The sequence below is a fragment of the Antedon bifida genome, chromosome 7 (assembly GCF_963402885.1).
Source record: "Antedon bifida chromosome 7, ecAntBifi1.1, whole genome shotgun sequence".
NCBI lineage: Eukaryota > Metazoa > Echinodermata > Crinoidea > Comatulida > Antedonidae > Antedon > Antedon bifida.
The window spans coordinates 13,731,872-13,748,377 of NC_136232.1; the positions used below are offsets into that span (position 1 = coordinate 13,731,872).

At 34.4% G+C, this 16,506-nt stretch overlaps 2 protein-coding genes and 1 pseudogene across 2 annotated transcripts in view; 2 read left to right on the plus strand and 1 right to left on the minus strand.

The window, feature by feature from the left end:
• Positions 1 to 2,368: 2,368 nt before the first annotated feature.
• LOC144848934 (uncharacterized) lies at positions 2,369 to 3,360 on the plus strand (annotated as a pseudogene).
• Positions 3,361 to 3,684: 324 nt separating this feature from the next.
• Positions 3,685 to 6,171, minus strand: LOC144848243 (uncharacterized). The gene is made up of 2 exons (XM_078704957.1): positions 6,079 to 6,171; positions 3,685 to 5,229 (listed from the first exon to the last, which is right to left on the minus strand). The coding sequence occupies exon 2, from the start codon at positions 5,197 to 5,199 to the stop codon at positions 3,898 to 3,900; it is 1,302 nt and encodes a 433-aa protein (XP_078561083.1). The 5' UTR covers positions 5,200 to 5,229; positions 6,079 to 6,171; the 3' UTR covers positions 3,685 to 3,897.
• A 3,258-nt stretch (positions 6,172 to 9,429) lies between these two features.
• Positions 9,430 to 16,506, plus strand: part of LOC144849172 (uncharacterized) — a 137,840-nt gene continuing 130,763 nt past the window's right edge. Inside the window, exon 1 of the mRNA XM_078706198.1 lies at positions 9,430 to 9,824. Within this exon, the coding sequence (XP_078562324.1) occupies positions 9,525 to 9,824 (300 nt within the window). The 5' untranslated portion in view covers positions 9,430 to 9,524. The remainder of the gene's footprint in view (positions 9,825 to 16,506) is intronic.

Sequence of the window (16,506 nt, forward strand, 5' to 3'; positions counted from 1 at the left end):
GGGGAAAGTATGTCGATGATATTGTTGTGATGATGTCGAAAGAAAGATAAAGGATAAAGATGAGGAATTCTGTGAGAATAAGATCAAATTGATACGCCCTCATCTATCAGTATTTTTATTCACGAAGCGGGATCTCCGGAGAGATACTTATATATATATATAAACATATCAGGCATAGAACATTAATTCTAAACCGCCCAGTGATATACTGAAATTTAATTAATTAATTTAAAACGATAAAGATGAGGAAATCTGTGAGAATGTAATCGCCGGTTATGAAATCATGTTCCGAATATGAGCACTGTTTCAATAATTTGACAGTATGATTTATATATAATTTATACAATGCTACGCAACACAATTGATTTTACATACACAATATTATTTAAAAAACCGTTGCGTATTAAAGTTGGAATTTATTATGACTAGTTAGGCCTCCACTGATTGTGAGGGCGTTTATTGTATGAGAGAATGTATCTGGTGGGTGAAAATGGTAAAAATAATAAAATGGTAAAATAATACCATATAATGGCTCTGTGGTCTAGTGGTATGATACTCGCCCTGTAAGCGAGAGGTCACAGATTAGAATCCCGCCCCCAAGACATTTTTTCATACAACTAAAAAATACGGAACTTTCGACGCGACGTGATTATGAGATCATGTTTTCTTACAACCAATCTATGAGCACTTAGATAAGGCAAAGTGTTATGTAAGATTGTTTATTGACTACAGTTCCGCTTTCAATACTATTCGGCCAAGTGTACTATTGAGGAAGCTGATAACAATGAATGTAAATCCTTATTTATGTTCATGGATAAGCAATTTTGTTGCTGGTAGAAGCATGGAGGAAAAAATATTTTATTTTTTCCTCCATGGTAGAATTCAACGAGTTAATGTTAACAATTTTAATTCGAATTATATTGACTAATACGGGAACACCGCAAAGATGTGTGTTATCCCCACTTTTATTTTCATATGTACGTTAGTGATTTAAGATGTAATGTTAATTCATATAATCTTATCAAGTTTGCGGATGATATGTGTTTGACTGGTCTTATTACAGGAGGGGATGGATTTGTATAGAGAAGAAGTATCAAGGGTTTTAGATTGGTTAATACTAATTATTTGTGTATTAATTCTAAAAAAAAACAACCAAAGAGCTTATATTTGACTTCAGAAAAAATGTTAATCACATTCCATTTGTTATTGACGGAAATTATGTTGAAAATCCAGAGTCTCATAAATATTTAGGGGTTTGGATAGAATCTAAGTTGGGGTACACCGCGCAAAGTGTATGCTAAAGGTGTTTAACGACTGTATTCCTTAAGGAAGTTGAAACAATATAATATAGGCCGTGATTCTTTATTTCTTTTTTATCAAAGTGTTATTCAATCTGTATTAAGCTTTTGCTATTTTACTTGGGTATATGGTCTAACAAAGAAAAATGTGAGTAAGTTAAACAGAATAGTTAGATATGCAAGCAAAATTACTGGTGTCGAGATTAAAGATCACACAAATGTGTAATGATGAAATGATATCTAAATTAAATTGTATTTTAGCTGATGAATATCATATCATATTCTCAACAATAAGTTAGTAGTTACCAGATCTGGAAGATTAACAACAATTCCAGTTAAAACAAATAGATGTTCATTCTTACCTAGCGCTATTAGATTACACAACAATGAGTTTCAAAGATAGGTCATTAGGTCTGTTGTTTTTATATTGCTTGATCAGTTGTTGTTAGTTCCATGTTGATCACGAATGTAAATATTATTTGTGTATTGCTTTGCTTGTGTTTTTCTGCCAAGAAAACAATTATCATTGTACTATGTATGAATGACTTAATAAATCGAATCTGAATCGAATTTGAGCACTGTTTCTATAATTTGACAGTATGAAATATATAAAAAAGGATTTTATATATATTTTTTTATATATATTTTATACAGCCTCTAATATACCTATTATCATGATGGATTATTTATACTTTATAGTGCATTATATCGGACGCGTAATGATCTCCTAGTTATCTGGTTTTATTCTGGACATACTTTTTTTTCACATCATTACTTGCATGGATATCACAATGCATTGCATATTTTGAACTGCCATTCGCGATTATAATCTTAATTAGAGTAAGAACCAATCATTTAATGAGAATCCATTACGCGTATATAATAAAGATGATACCTGTAGTACTTTCACTTTCCCAAAATTAAGAGCGTATCAAAGGGGCTAGTTTGGGATTCGTCTGAATCTTATCAGAATTTTCATTTTTCCCTTTCACCCGCCGCCACCCACCGCTTCCCCCACTGTCAATGGGAGGAGGAGCCGGTTTGATCCGTCCGGCCTCCACATCGTTCCGATGTGTGAAGTTTATGAGCCAATAAAGGTCATCCATGAGGATTCTTTAAGTTCGAAGTCGTCTTCCAGAATTCAGAGTATTATAAAGTTAAAGTATTTTCCCGTTTTTCCATTCACATTTCACTAAATAACAGTGTGAGATGTTGGAGTGTGATGTAAGATTCGCGAGAAACGACATATTACCCAATTCTCCTTTTTTTAAATACACTCTAATATAAAGTTTTTTGGTTGAGAGTAGTCTTACAATGATAATTATTATTGGACATTTTATACACAAAAGCATCTCATAAACGATCGGTTCACCTCCACAGTCTGAAAGTTCTCATTTGGGACGAGAAAGTAAAGCCCAGAACAAAGTTGTATATGCATTTTCAAATATTGTTCGTTATCGTTATTGTACGGAATTGCTAAAAGATCATCAAGCTAAAACCACCGTCTATTTGACTTAAATTCATTTAAATAAATTAAAAGTATTTTAGGCAAAGTTTTTGTTTTAATTACAGTTGTATATCAAACAAGATAATGAATAAGAAAACAGCAAGTGAGATGATAAAACACTTCAAGAACATGTTGAAGGAGGATACTACAGAGAGACATACCGGACTGAGCATAGCACAGCTATATATTACCTAAGATAATAGCATTGCTTTGCATCGAATAAAGGGCAAAGATGAGCTTTGGCATTATTATACTGGAGACCCTATCGAAGTTTCCATTTTGAAACCTGATGGAAAAGAACATTACAAACAGTATATATTAGGACCAGACATAGAGAAAGGACATAAGTTCCAGCTGTTGATTCCAGCAGATCACTGGCAGAGTGCAAGATGCGTGGCCGCTGCTGCAGAATGGACATTCTTTGGCTGCACTGTTAGCCCGGCATTTGATTATAAAGATCTTGAGATGGCAAAATAAACGGATTTAAAATTAATCAACAACACAATTATAACTTTTAGTTAGACGCTGAAACGTAGCACAGATGATTAAGAGCACGAATGAATTCTAATTTTTATGGATAGGCATAGTTTGACATTTAAACACAACAATTTTAATGGAAAATTAGTTAAAATCTTTATTTAAAATAACAAGAAAGCCAAGAAAAGAACAGCGTAACACACAAAATTGGCATTAAATGATCACTTGAATTTGGTTTACGTTATTTAATAATTATACACCATTTCCTACGACAGCAAATAATCAGTATAATATATCCAACCGTAGACAAACCTAAGCTGTAATTACGTTAAAAATAGTCTATAAAATGTTTTTCTTTTGAAGAATATGTACGTTTTTAATTTCCTGTAGCTAAATTCGAACATTTGAACTAAAATAATGGTAAACTACAGTGGTTTAGTTGGTAATAATGAAATAAATAAAGAGCAAATGTCGTTAGTGTTCGGAAACTGTTTTCAAAGCAAAGAAAGTTAGTCAAAGCGAAAGTTAAAACATTAAATAATGGTTCTTCCGAACTGTCGCTTGTGATTCATGGTAAAATGAATTTTGTTCATGCAGACATGTAATAATGTTCTACTACAGTACAATAATGCCTATAGAAATAACAATCAGATTTATGATATGCATTGATTTAATAATTCCAGATCCTCCTGTGTTACATGTTTGTGGTTTACTAGGCCTACTAATTGATCCTGTATTTGTCGACTCCGTCGCTTTGTTGTTACCATCATCAGCAGTGCACGTAATACCATCACCTGTGTACCCCTCTGGACATTGCGTGCACCAATACATATTATGTAAATTAATGCAATCAACCAATGGATAGCAAGGGTGAGATTCGCATTCGTTTATATCATTTTCGCATAGCGTTCCGAACCGTCCTTCTTGGCAATTACAAGTGAATAATCCCAAGCCTTGTTTTTGCTTAGCTGGCTGTGTACATATTCCAAACGGTTCACACAGACAATTAATTATTTCTAAAGTCAAATTAATGGTACGCTGGTGTCCCTCGGTGTTATAAAGTAAAACTTGAATGTACGTGTTTTTACCGATGTAATTATCATTGGGAACAGTCCAAATGAATTTGCCGTTTGTTGTAATTGAAGAAAGCGATGGTCCATTGACGAATTGAAACATCACTGGTAATGACGAAATTTCATTTACAAATTGAATTTTTAACCTTTCTCCTGGAAATGCTCGGATTGTGTAATTCTCTGGAAAGATTAAATCAAGTATTTCACAATCTCCCGTAATTTTTTCGGGAAATACTATACATCCTGGTTCTACAACAGCGCATGCTCGTTCTCTTGATCTTTCTCCATCTATGCATTCTGTCCAATTGCTCCATTGGTTAGTGCATTCCACCGTTTTAGTTGATAAAACCTCCATATATGCGTCCCAACAAACTTTTGAATATGTTGCTGAAGTGTTAGAAGCATATGTAGTATCAATACAAACTTGGTCATTTGCTTGTCTGTTAAGTAAACGATCTCGAAAGAAACTGCTTAGCGGAGTCCCAGCACTTGAAATTTGATGAAAATTGTCAAGATCATCTGGCTTCAACTTCATTCCCATCCAAAACATCTCAACATCAATGTCTTCTGATTTTTCCACTTCCGCCCAAAGTTGCTCATTTATCATGAAGTTTAACATGCTTTTGTTGAAAACTTTAGCAATATCATCAGCGGGGTACTGGTTTTCAGCCCACTTTATCATCTGACTGTAACTACTTTTTGCTCCATCTGTTAAAAGATTACATGGTACCGATGTATTATGATATATCCAATGACCATCTTGGCAACAAAACAATATTCGTGTTTTTAACTTGCCAAAAAGACAACACAACAACAACGTCCACAGAACCAGATGTTTAAGCATGTCGTAAACATTTCATCACATTTGTATTTACTGAAAAACAAGAAGTCTAGTTTGTTCAGATCTGACAGTGTAACTGATAAAATATTCTGTTTTATATACGTTGAACAATACAAACAACATTTATATAGCCCTATCCTATAGTATAGGCCCTATATAGACTATAAAGAAGAATACGTTTCGATACAACTGCTGCTATTTTAGCTAGGCCTAGGGCTTACTACGTTTAGTCTACTATACACTCTAGGCTAGAACCTATCTAAATTAGGCCTAGGCCTCAAGCTAGCTATGAAGGTTTAGTTTAGCCTGGGTGGTAGGCGCGCCTAGCTAGCGCCTAGTCTAGTTAGTAATAATACTAATATTAATAATATATAAATACTATAAAGAAAAACCGTTGTGACGACACTTTTACTATAGGCCTATACTAGGCCTAGGCCTACTACTACTACTATGTAGGTCAAAACTAGGCTAGGCCAGGCCTACTACTCTAGGCTAGGCCTACTACTAGGCTAGACCTAGGCTAGGCCTAGCTAGGCTAGCTAGGAGGGGGCTATGCCTAGCCTAGGCCTAAATGGCCTAGACTAGGGCTAGGCTAGCTAGGCCTAGAGGGTAAAAAGGTAGGCTAGCCTCTAGTAGGAGGGATTAATAATACTAGGCCTACCTAGGCCTACCTTAGGGCCGCCTGGCTAGGCCTAGGCCCTAGTAGGCTATGCCCTAGCTAAGGGCCTATTCTCTGGAGCCTCCCCACATGCCTAGCCTACTAGCCTAGGCCTGGTCCTAGTAGGCCTAGCTAGCTAGGCTAGGCTAGACCTACTTAGTAGGGCCTGGCTAGGCAAGGACTACAATTTAATTTATTAATTAAATATGGTGGTAGGTACTTACGATTAAGAATGAACAATTTTAAAAAGATACGGTATCACAAAAAAAAGTAAAACTAAAGCATGCAAACAACTATTTTCTCGCCTTGATTTTTGGTGTGATATGATTGGCACAAAAAGTTTTGATGATCATACGCGCGTGTCGTATGTTGTTTCGTGGAAAGCTAGCTGGCAAGGGTTTTTCCGTCACATCATCATGAATATTCATGTGTTTGTATGGATTCAGACCCTCTATAGTTTCTGCCTTAACTCTACTACACTATCTTTGCTTTAACCTAATAGGGAAAAAATAATGGCCGGCCGCCGGCGGTGGTCGGTTACTCACTTTACTTTGATTTTGACAAAAAATTGGATCGAAAAAAAAATTACCTTTAAAAACTGCAATTTAAAGCAAAACAGTTACAGGACTGTTTTGGTTATACTTTTGAGGGACAATAAATACACCTTTAAAAAATAATTTCTTTTAACAATAACATTAACCGTCATTGGTAATAAGAGGCAAAGAATTATTAAAAACTATAAGCATTCTTTAACAAAAATTGATATATAAAATTGATTTGCCTCAGAAGCAAAAATGATCAAAGTCGAACAATTTGTCAGAAGAAATTATAATTATGCACTATAAATATATTACGAATAACTTAAAAATAAAATCTAATGACAATTAAAACAAGATCGACGTTTCGGATCCATCATGAAACCATTCTCAAAACAAAATGATTCTTCCATCTCTTGGATTTGTTATGATCCAATCTAGCAAATATCGAGGTAACACCGATGTTTTGGCAAAGTTGTAGAAAATCGATAGGCCTGCTCAGATTCAAACTTTGCCAAAACACCAGTGTTACCCCGACATTTGATAGATTGGAAACACTCTTTGTTCTTAAGAATTGGTTTCATGATGGCTCCGAAACGCCGATCTTTTTGTCATTAGATTTTATCTTAAAGTTATAAATATATTCATTAAGAAAATGATAAAACCTTTTAAGTTAGATCGGTTTGTTATACTGAAATAAAAGTGAGTGAAAACCTTAAAGAGAAAAACAAATATGGAGATACTGTATCCCAAAATGTAAAGGTTATAATGTGATAATTTATATTGTGATATTATAAATATAAAAACATGTTATATGATATATATGTGTTATAATTTATGATAGATAAGGAAAGATAACTAAACAAATTAAGGGGGAAATATAGATAGATAGATATGTCGTTATAGATGACCGTTATATGTATTACAATTTGTTAGCATTGCTGTAATGTGATACTGATAGACAGAATATATAAATATGATTTAACATAAATAATGTTCAATGGGTTGATAGTATTAATATAAGTATGATGTGTTAAAAATCTAAATAATATTTAAGTAAAAAAACAGAATATTACGAAAAAAGGTAGAAGATGAAACAATGACCTGACTTGTGGTTAACGAAAACCGCCATTGGATACCATGTTGTTTATTTATTTTTTTTATTTAGGCCTACGATGTAATCAGTGGAGTCTTGATTTTTGTTTGTCTCTGGTGATAAAAATGCATATACAGTAGGCCTACCAGAGCCATTTATACAAATAATGAATGTTTATGAGTGTAATTTACAAATAATGGCAAAATCATACAAACGATCTAAAGCTAATTTGCATTTTTGATCTAAATTAGTACATATTATATATAGCTCTCCAAAAATGTACTTCCACCGCGAAACCAGTCAAAACATTCAAAGATTTTTTTCGTACACAAAAAAGTACTATTAGTAAATAGTGCGTACTATTGCACGGCATGTGACCCACAATCGTCCAATCAAATGACAGGAATTTATTTAGGTATATTATATATTATTATTATATTTTACCCTCCTGTATTGGCGAATTTATTTTGCTGTTGTTTGGGTTTGGAAATGAAATAAAAAAAACAAAATAAAAAAATGTTATAATACTGTAGTTCTGTAGTAGAACACTGCTCTGCATCATGTTATCAAAGTTTGCGCGGCGGCTGAGTCATGTTCAAACTCGTCATTAACTGGTTACTTAAATTCATTAAATAGTTAATTCTTTAATGCTATATGACATTCAATGTTTTGTGTGGTAATTGCGGGGGTAGTAATTGCGAGAACTTTAAATTTTCGTTTTGTTGTGTGTGTGTGTACGTGTGGATCGTGCACACTTTTTAGACAGATGATGACAAAAAATGCAATAGCGCCACCATGCGTGTTCACAAAGTTTTTTCGGCGGCTGAGTCAAAACTATCAGTGCATGCAGCAGCAGCAGTGTGTGTGTGGATTGCACTACACGTGCAATGTGTGCGGTACTTGTCCTAGTAAAACAGCATCAAACCATGTTGTTAGGCTTGGCCTAGCCTAGACTACTTCCCTTGATGAAAAATGATTTGCTGTACTTTTTTTTGGTAAGTCCTTGAACATATTATATTCTTATAATTTCAGATGCATATAGGCCTAGACCTAACTAGGATGGCCTGAAATGGTTGAAATCAAGGTTTTAGGCCTAGCCTAGGCCCTACTAGGCCTAGGCCTAGGCCTAGTTAATATTAATAAAAATTAGGCCTTTTTAGTATCCCAATACTACTACTACTAGGCCTAGCCTAGTACTAGCCCAGCTAGGAGTAGGCTAGGCCTAGTAAGCCTAGGCCTAGTTTAGGGCTAGCCTAGGCTGAGAAAAAATAATACTGTAAAACGTTCTTTAAAGATTGGCCTACATAACTGTATGATTGAAAAATACTTAGAAAAATCACTGCTTAAAATCCATCAAAAAAATATGGTACCACAGTGCTGTTTTTTAATAATAATAATTTTAATATACTAGGCCTAGGTAGGCCTAATAGTATACTTATTAATACTAATACTAGGCACAGCAAAAAAACATACATTTTCAGTTATTTATTGTCTCACACATTTTCGACTGAAAAAGTTGGCAGGTATTATTATATATAAGGAATGCACACATAACCATCATGATGAAAATTATGGATGTATGGGAATGGAGATAAATACTACATATATACATATAAATTAGCAAAATTAGGACTAAAATTATGGACGTATGGGAATGGAGATAAATACTACATATATACATATAAATTAGCAAAATTAGGACTAAAATTATGGGAAACCACCAACAAAGCAAAATAGTTACAACCCGCACCACGTTTCTATACTAACTAACACTATAAAGCAGATGTACTTTTTCTTTTTTGCATCCTGCCTTTCCTGTCTATTCACCAAGGATTGTTTCTTTTAAAATTAAAAGACTTAGGTGTATAGATAACTATATGTATAATTTATTCTAGACTATCTTTCAATAGAATGATAAATTAAGGTAATAATTTGCTAGATTGCTTAAAATGAAAAATCATTTTGTTTATTTTTAAAGAATATCCATGAATTGAAGAGTTATGTATAATATTCAGTGATAATAGAATGCCAGTGAACCATGCCCACAAGTAAACCAGTTGAGAAAGCCAAGCCAATGCTAGGCTCAATGAGAGGACTGTTTGTCCGAACAGGCAAACAGAGACAACGAACACAATCAGAATCTGATACAAAAGCACTTCACAGACTTGAACTGGATGATATTGATCTATTTGATGAGGATGACAATACCTGCTTTGATGATTGGCAGAAACTGCCATCACGTACTAAGTTTGGAAGCAAAAGAAGAGTACGCTCTGCTTCGGCCTCTGCCAATTCATTTTCTGTAAGCGCAACTTTACCAGATGGAAAGCAAACTTTGGTAAGTACTAAATTGTTTCGTATTATATGTAAAGTACCTGTATACGAAAAACAATGCTGATTGAGTCTAAAAGATAAGAAACATACACAAAAACAGACAAATTAACAAAGACCATCACACTACATTTGAACCCCTCATTTGGTACACCCCTATTCAGGGGATACCCTCATTAATGGTCAAACAGGGGGAAATATTTGTTATGACTACGGCCAACCCACAGAGGTCCCCTTATTAATTAAGGTGACGACAACACCTTTGAGTGTGCCAAATGGTTGATTCAACCCCTATTAAGGGGACAATATTTTTTTCCCATCACAAAAACAACAAAACAACTAAAAATGCTGGTGGTGCCAGTTTCTAGTGGGAAAACCTCAGACAGTCAAAATGTTAAAGGATGGTAGTGTCCCCTATAATTTAGGGGTTTGCAAACCTGCTCAAACAGGGAGGTTCAAGTTCATGAAAATAGAAAGATAAAACAAATAAATATGTTTTAGTGCACATATTCAACATTATGAATAATGATTCCAACTATAATATGTAGTCCGGCTGAAAAACTACTGAGGTAATTGTTTTTTAAAGCTCTACAATTATTACACAGCAAGTGAAGTCAATATCAATATAGTTGTATTATTTTAACAGGCATCCACACATTTAAAACTGACCTGGAAATAGAGTGCAAGTGACCTCAACTATTTAAACACCCTGGGCATCAAGACTCTTGAGTTTCATACAATGTAAATAGAGTTATATTATACAACAAATGATAATAAAAGCTATGAAAACAAAAGGTCAAACAGACAAATATTACATGTTTATACATCAATGCATTGTATTTGTAATAGTTTAATTAATTTGTCAATGTCCGATCTTCCAAATCTATTACTAAATTACTGGAAGGGAGTCAAATAATAATAATAGTTTTCAATGCTGGTGTTTTTCTCCCAAATAATTAACTGGTGTTCAGTGAGTGGTCAAAAGTGTCACTTTTACTTTCAAGGTACTGTAAACTTTTGTGTTTGAATTTTATCCAATTTCTGTAGAAAAAATGTAGGTAATTACTAATTTATTCATTTATTGTTTCAACCTGTTCGTAGCAAAAGAAACAGAAACTCATCCATCATCCAAAATTAATTTCAAAATAAATATGTGGGTGATATAAAACCACTAGTGAACCACTAATCAAAATATCCTTCAGTTCTTGTAGGCCTGTTTCTGTATGGTATTTTTTTAATACTGTATATACGGTATATTTTTTGCAGCAGAAACGGCGCTCATAAAAAATATACCGTATTTTGTATACTGTTTTTTCCCCACCAAATTTGTGGATAAAATACAGTATTTAGAAATTCATAACATATTTTGGTTACCATTTTCTGCTGCCAATAAAAAAAATACAATATGGTAGTTCAAATTACTTTAAATGGTGTTTATCTGTGAAGATAAAAAGCATGAAATATAACCTGTAATATAATATTAATGAGATGCAGTTTATAGGTACTGTATTTGTTAACCTAGCAATAATTTCTTTTCAATATTTCCTTCCTTCCTTCCCAATTGATACAATGAGTTTGAACTCTTTCCTTGACCTTATGGAAAATTATTAAAAATAATATATTCATTGTTGCAATCAAGACACATTAATGCACCTAGATGTACCAGAAGCTAAAAAAGAAGGGACAAAATTACATAAACAACCTCATATTGGTGGCTTCCTCTCTCTCAATCTGAATCCTCTTTGGGATAGTCTGGTTTCACCAACAATGAACAAAAGTACAGGAGGGCCCAGATCTGATTTGTAGTCCACATCTGTTTCTGGACCAATTGTCTTCTGTGTGATGTAGGTTTGACCAAAAGTAGGAGCCTGCCTGTATTAAAATTGCAAGCATTTATTTTGTTCAATATTTCTAAAGTAATGTAGGATACCGATCAATCTAATTGCTTGTGGGGATTGGACAGTCCAGTTTAACTTTAAATGGGCTAAGATTTCTTAACTTAATGGAATGTCCAATCCACCTAATCTATCTCAACTGTAGTGTCATACTTTATTCAATTTAAACAATTATTTGAAAGTTCCACTATTTTTCTATTCTTCTAAAAGTAGATTTAGGGCCTGTTTCTGCTGCATAAAAATAACCGGTTAAAATCGGTGTGAATAAATTAAAATCGGTGTGAATAAATTAACTCCATTTTCTTGCCAGCAGAAACAGGACACATTTTTGGTAACCGGTTAAAAGGCAGCGCAAAATAACCGGTTAAAAACACCAATTTAAATCGGTGTTAGAACGCCGTTTAACCGGTTATCGCTGAGCAATTCTTAGCTGCAACACGAAATAACGGTTATTTGATTGACAGTTGTGACCCCGGGTCAGATACCGTCGCGAACCATGTGTGTTTTCCTCGTGGTTTTGACAGTCGAACGAAGAAGTGAACATGTATGTGGATGAATGAAATCACAAGATATGTTATTCAGTTGTGGGGGGAAGAGAAAGTACGGTGAAGGATGGCAGGCAATAGAAAAGATTCACAGATATATAAGAGCATTTTTGCGAAAGTAAAAGAGGAATTCGGGGTGGAGTTCCGGACTACCCAAGCTAAACAATTTGAGGCGTTAATACACGCTCGCGAAGGATATGGTCCTATAAATACCAAAACGAAAACAAAAGGGACTCAGAATGTTGCAAATACCTACCAAACGAGAATAGATAATGGTTAATTAATTATGAAAACCCAAATTTTATAGCAAAAATCGTCCGAATTTATGTTAAAAAACGATGAATTTAGCAACAAAAACTGAAACCAAACGAGCGTATTTATGGCACGCCCCTAGTGCCTTTAATAGGAGAACAATGAACAATCTTATTTTGATCGTTTTACATCATCATTTTTTATAAAAACATCACATCGACCGAAAACAAAGGTTGTTATCAGAGCCTTTGTTAATATATTAAATATGATTTTATTAAGCATAGAAATGTGCTATTATTTATGTTAGTATATAAATATACGAAATAATGTTCAACACTCATTATTCTATTAAAGGCACTATATGCGTGCGATATTCTATGACTTGGATACTCTCGTTTGATTTAAGTTTTTGCGGCTAAACTTATCGTTTTTAACATAAATTCGGACGATTTTTGCTATAAAATTTGGGTTTTCATAATTAATTAACAATTATATACTCTCGTTTGGTAGGTATTGCAACATTCTGAGTCTCGTTTTTGTTTCCGTTTGGTGTTTAGTAGGACTGCGCTCGCGAAAGACAACTGTCGTTCACGTGGGAAGGGCCGTATGACAATCGCCTTTTTGAGGAATTAGGCTAGATAATAATTATCCTAGGCGATCGGGCGCTGCACGACCCTCCCCATGTTTATTGAAGGCGGCATGAGAATTAATTTTATTAGTGATGGTAAGTAGGCTTTACAAAAAACAAAACTTCTAGACCTGGAGACAACATTTTATTATGTTAAGATGTTTGAGATGTTCGGCGATATCACACACGTGTGTACTGACGTCGATGTAAACAAACAGCCAACTTACTACTTCCGTCTGAGTGTATTGCATTTTGGGTAATGATGACGTTTTGCTCGACGACCACCCATAGATTTAACCGGTTATTTCGGAGCACAAATTGAGCAGAAACGCGGTCTTGTTATTGTTATCTATTTTTAATCTATTTTAAAATAACCGGTTAAATTGCGTTATGCAGCAGAAACAGACCCTTAGTACTTATTGGCATTCTTCCAAATTCTGACACCAGAATGGTTTATGTATGAGAATTAGGTCAGTTTTGGGATAGAAAAGTATATTTTCATTTTAATAACACATGTAAACATGTGTATCTATCAACATTCATATTTCATGTTTATTTTGATATTCCCATGTGAATAAATGTATTGGTAGCTGTTGTTAAGCCATACTGAATATATGAAGGCTCTGCTTTATTATTAAAATGGTAACTATAATATTATAAACATCCTTTTGATATAAAATACAACCAAACATTTATAAAATACAGTACAAATTACTGTATATCAAAGGCTTGGTAAATAAAATGTTAGATCATCTGCAGTCAATACATTCTATACTGTTCAAATAGAAATACAGTATGTTATATTGTGTATGAATGTGGTGGGGACATTTATTTAAGGAAAAAAAAGATGATGTTTATAGAGAAACTTAACAAACTCTTTTCAAAACTATATGTGACCTGATCTGGCAAAACCCTACTTTTGTCGTAAATTTTCATTTTGTAATTTTTTTATATATTTGGATTATTTGATTATTTCGTAAAAATTGAGTAAATATTTAAAAAGTTATTACATTTATAAACAATACAAATCATTAAATTTGTTAACGAGAAAATCGCGCTTGAAGTTCGCAATGAAATTCTTTTTGATACACGCTGAAAACTCACCCTGTAGCATTGCAAGGCAGTATTTTGGTCTAAGGCATGATAACTATGGGCGGCCATTAGGGCCAAAATAGACAAACGTTGCCGTACGAACAATTCCGCTCCCGTAAGGCAAACTAATGGCGTTAAAGACATAATTCCTCGAGTGACAAACAAATATTGCCGTACGGACACACAAACACATTGCCATATGAACAAATTGCCGTATGGTTAAATTGGCGTAAGGACAAACATTGGCGTAAGGACAAAAATTGGCGTAAGGACAAAAATTGCCGAAAGGACAAAATTGCCGAAAGGACAAAAATTGGCGTACAGTCTAACTAAATATAAACGTTGAGGGCAGCATAGTAATTTAAAACCACGTGACTGAAACCACTCTGTGTGTCCAGTCCTGATGGGGAATAAAAACATAATCATGGAAGGCCAACAATATAGGCCAGCCGACAATAAGCCTTCCCACTTTTATTTTTTCCAGCCACACCAATAACTATGAAACACCGTTTGTGTATTTTTTACATTTTCAGTGTTACTTATGGTTTTTATGGTATTAGAAATTTAATATTTGTGAGAAAACGGCGGATTGCTCCTGGGAGTCACTTGGTGGGATTATACTAGGGTACCCTTAGTCGTCCAGTATAAGTTAGAGTAGGACCGCTGTAGTGTTCCCGTTTACTCAGCCTTCATCTTTTAAATCTGAGTGTAACTCAATTATGATTTTTAATATTATAGTGTAATTTGATACTGTATTTGTGAGAAAACGGCGGAATGCTCATGGGAGTTACTTGGTGGGATTATACTAGGGTACCTCCTTAGTCGTCCAGTGAAAGTTAGAGTATGACCACTGGTCCCGTTTACTCAGCCCTCATCTTTTAAATCCGCCGTTTTCTCACAAATACAGTATAAAATTCAAAAGATAAATGCTGAGTAAACTTCACTATAATATTAAAAATCGTAATTGAGTTACACTCAGATTTAAAAGATAAATGCTGAGTAAACGGGACCAGCGGTCCTACTTTAACTTATACTGGACGACTAAGGAGGTACCCTAGTATAATCCCACCAAGTGACTCCCAGGAGCAATCCGCCGTTTTCTCAAAAATATTTCATTTCTAATACCATAAAAACCATAAGTAACACTGAAAATGTAAAAAATACACAAACGGTGTTTCATAGTTATTGTTGGCTGGAAAAAAAAAAGTGGGCTGGCTTATTGTCGGCTGGCCTATATTGTTGGCTAGCTTAACACAAGCCTTCCATGATTATGTTTTTATTCCCCATCAGGACTGGACACGCAACAGAGTGGTTTCAGTCACGTGGTTTTAAATTACTATGCTGCCCTCAACGTTTATATTTAGTTAGACCGTACGCCAATTTTTGTCCTTACGCCAATTTTTGTCCTTTCGGCAATTTTGTCCTTTCGGCAATTTTTGTCCTTACGCCAATTTTTGTCCTTACGCCAATGTTTGTCCTTACGCCAATTTAACCATACGGCAATTTGTTCATATGGCAATGTGTTTGTGTGTCCGTACGGCAATATTTGTTTGTCACTCGAGGAATTGTGTCTTTAACGCCATTAGTTTGCCTTACGGGAGCGGAATTGTTCGTACGGCAACGTTTGTCTATTTTGGCCCTAATGGCCGCCCATAGATAACTTCATACCAGGAAGTGTGTGCGATATTTAGCAGCATGGACATGATGGTCAGTTTGACTGATTTCAGATGCAGTTTTAACCTATTTAGTTACTCGAATTAACTATTTTGCACTATTGAAAAGAGACATTCTAACGTCAAGCTTATTTTAACTGGTTTCGGAAGTGTTTACGATATTAAACAGCGAAGAACCAAGCAGCTAGGCCTATTCAGATTTTTGCTGTCATCGCCTGTATAAAAGAATTACTACTGTTGGATGTTCAGGCCGCGGCGTGTATGTCAGCGGTGCATTGACATGCGGGCTAGCTTTAGTACAGTGAGTAGTAAACTAGCCTAGACAAGTTAAGCGCCTTGTAGAGTCACAGCTAATTGCTAGCTAATTATTAAAGATTGTATTGATGATTACATTTGTCACGCTGTGATGTTTGGCTTGAATCCAATGATTGATTGAAAGAAATTGAATGTGGACTTGACAATGAATTAAATAAATAATTAAGATAAGAGCCAATTGGATATATAAAATGTATAAATAAAACTATTTATTGACAATAATAAGCTAGGCCTAGTAGGCTAGGCCTACATCGATAATAAAAATTTATATTTAATAGCCCAAAATATA

Coding starts and splice junctions, on each gene's coding strand:
- LOC144848243 (XM_078704957.1), bottom strand. CDS start 5,199: ATGCTTAAACATCTGGTTCTGTGGACGTTGTTGTTGTGTTGTCTTTTT.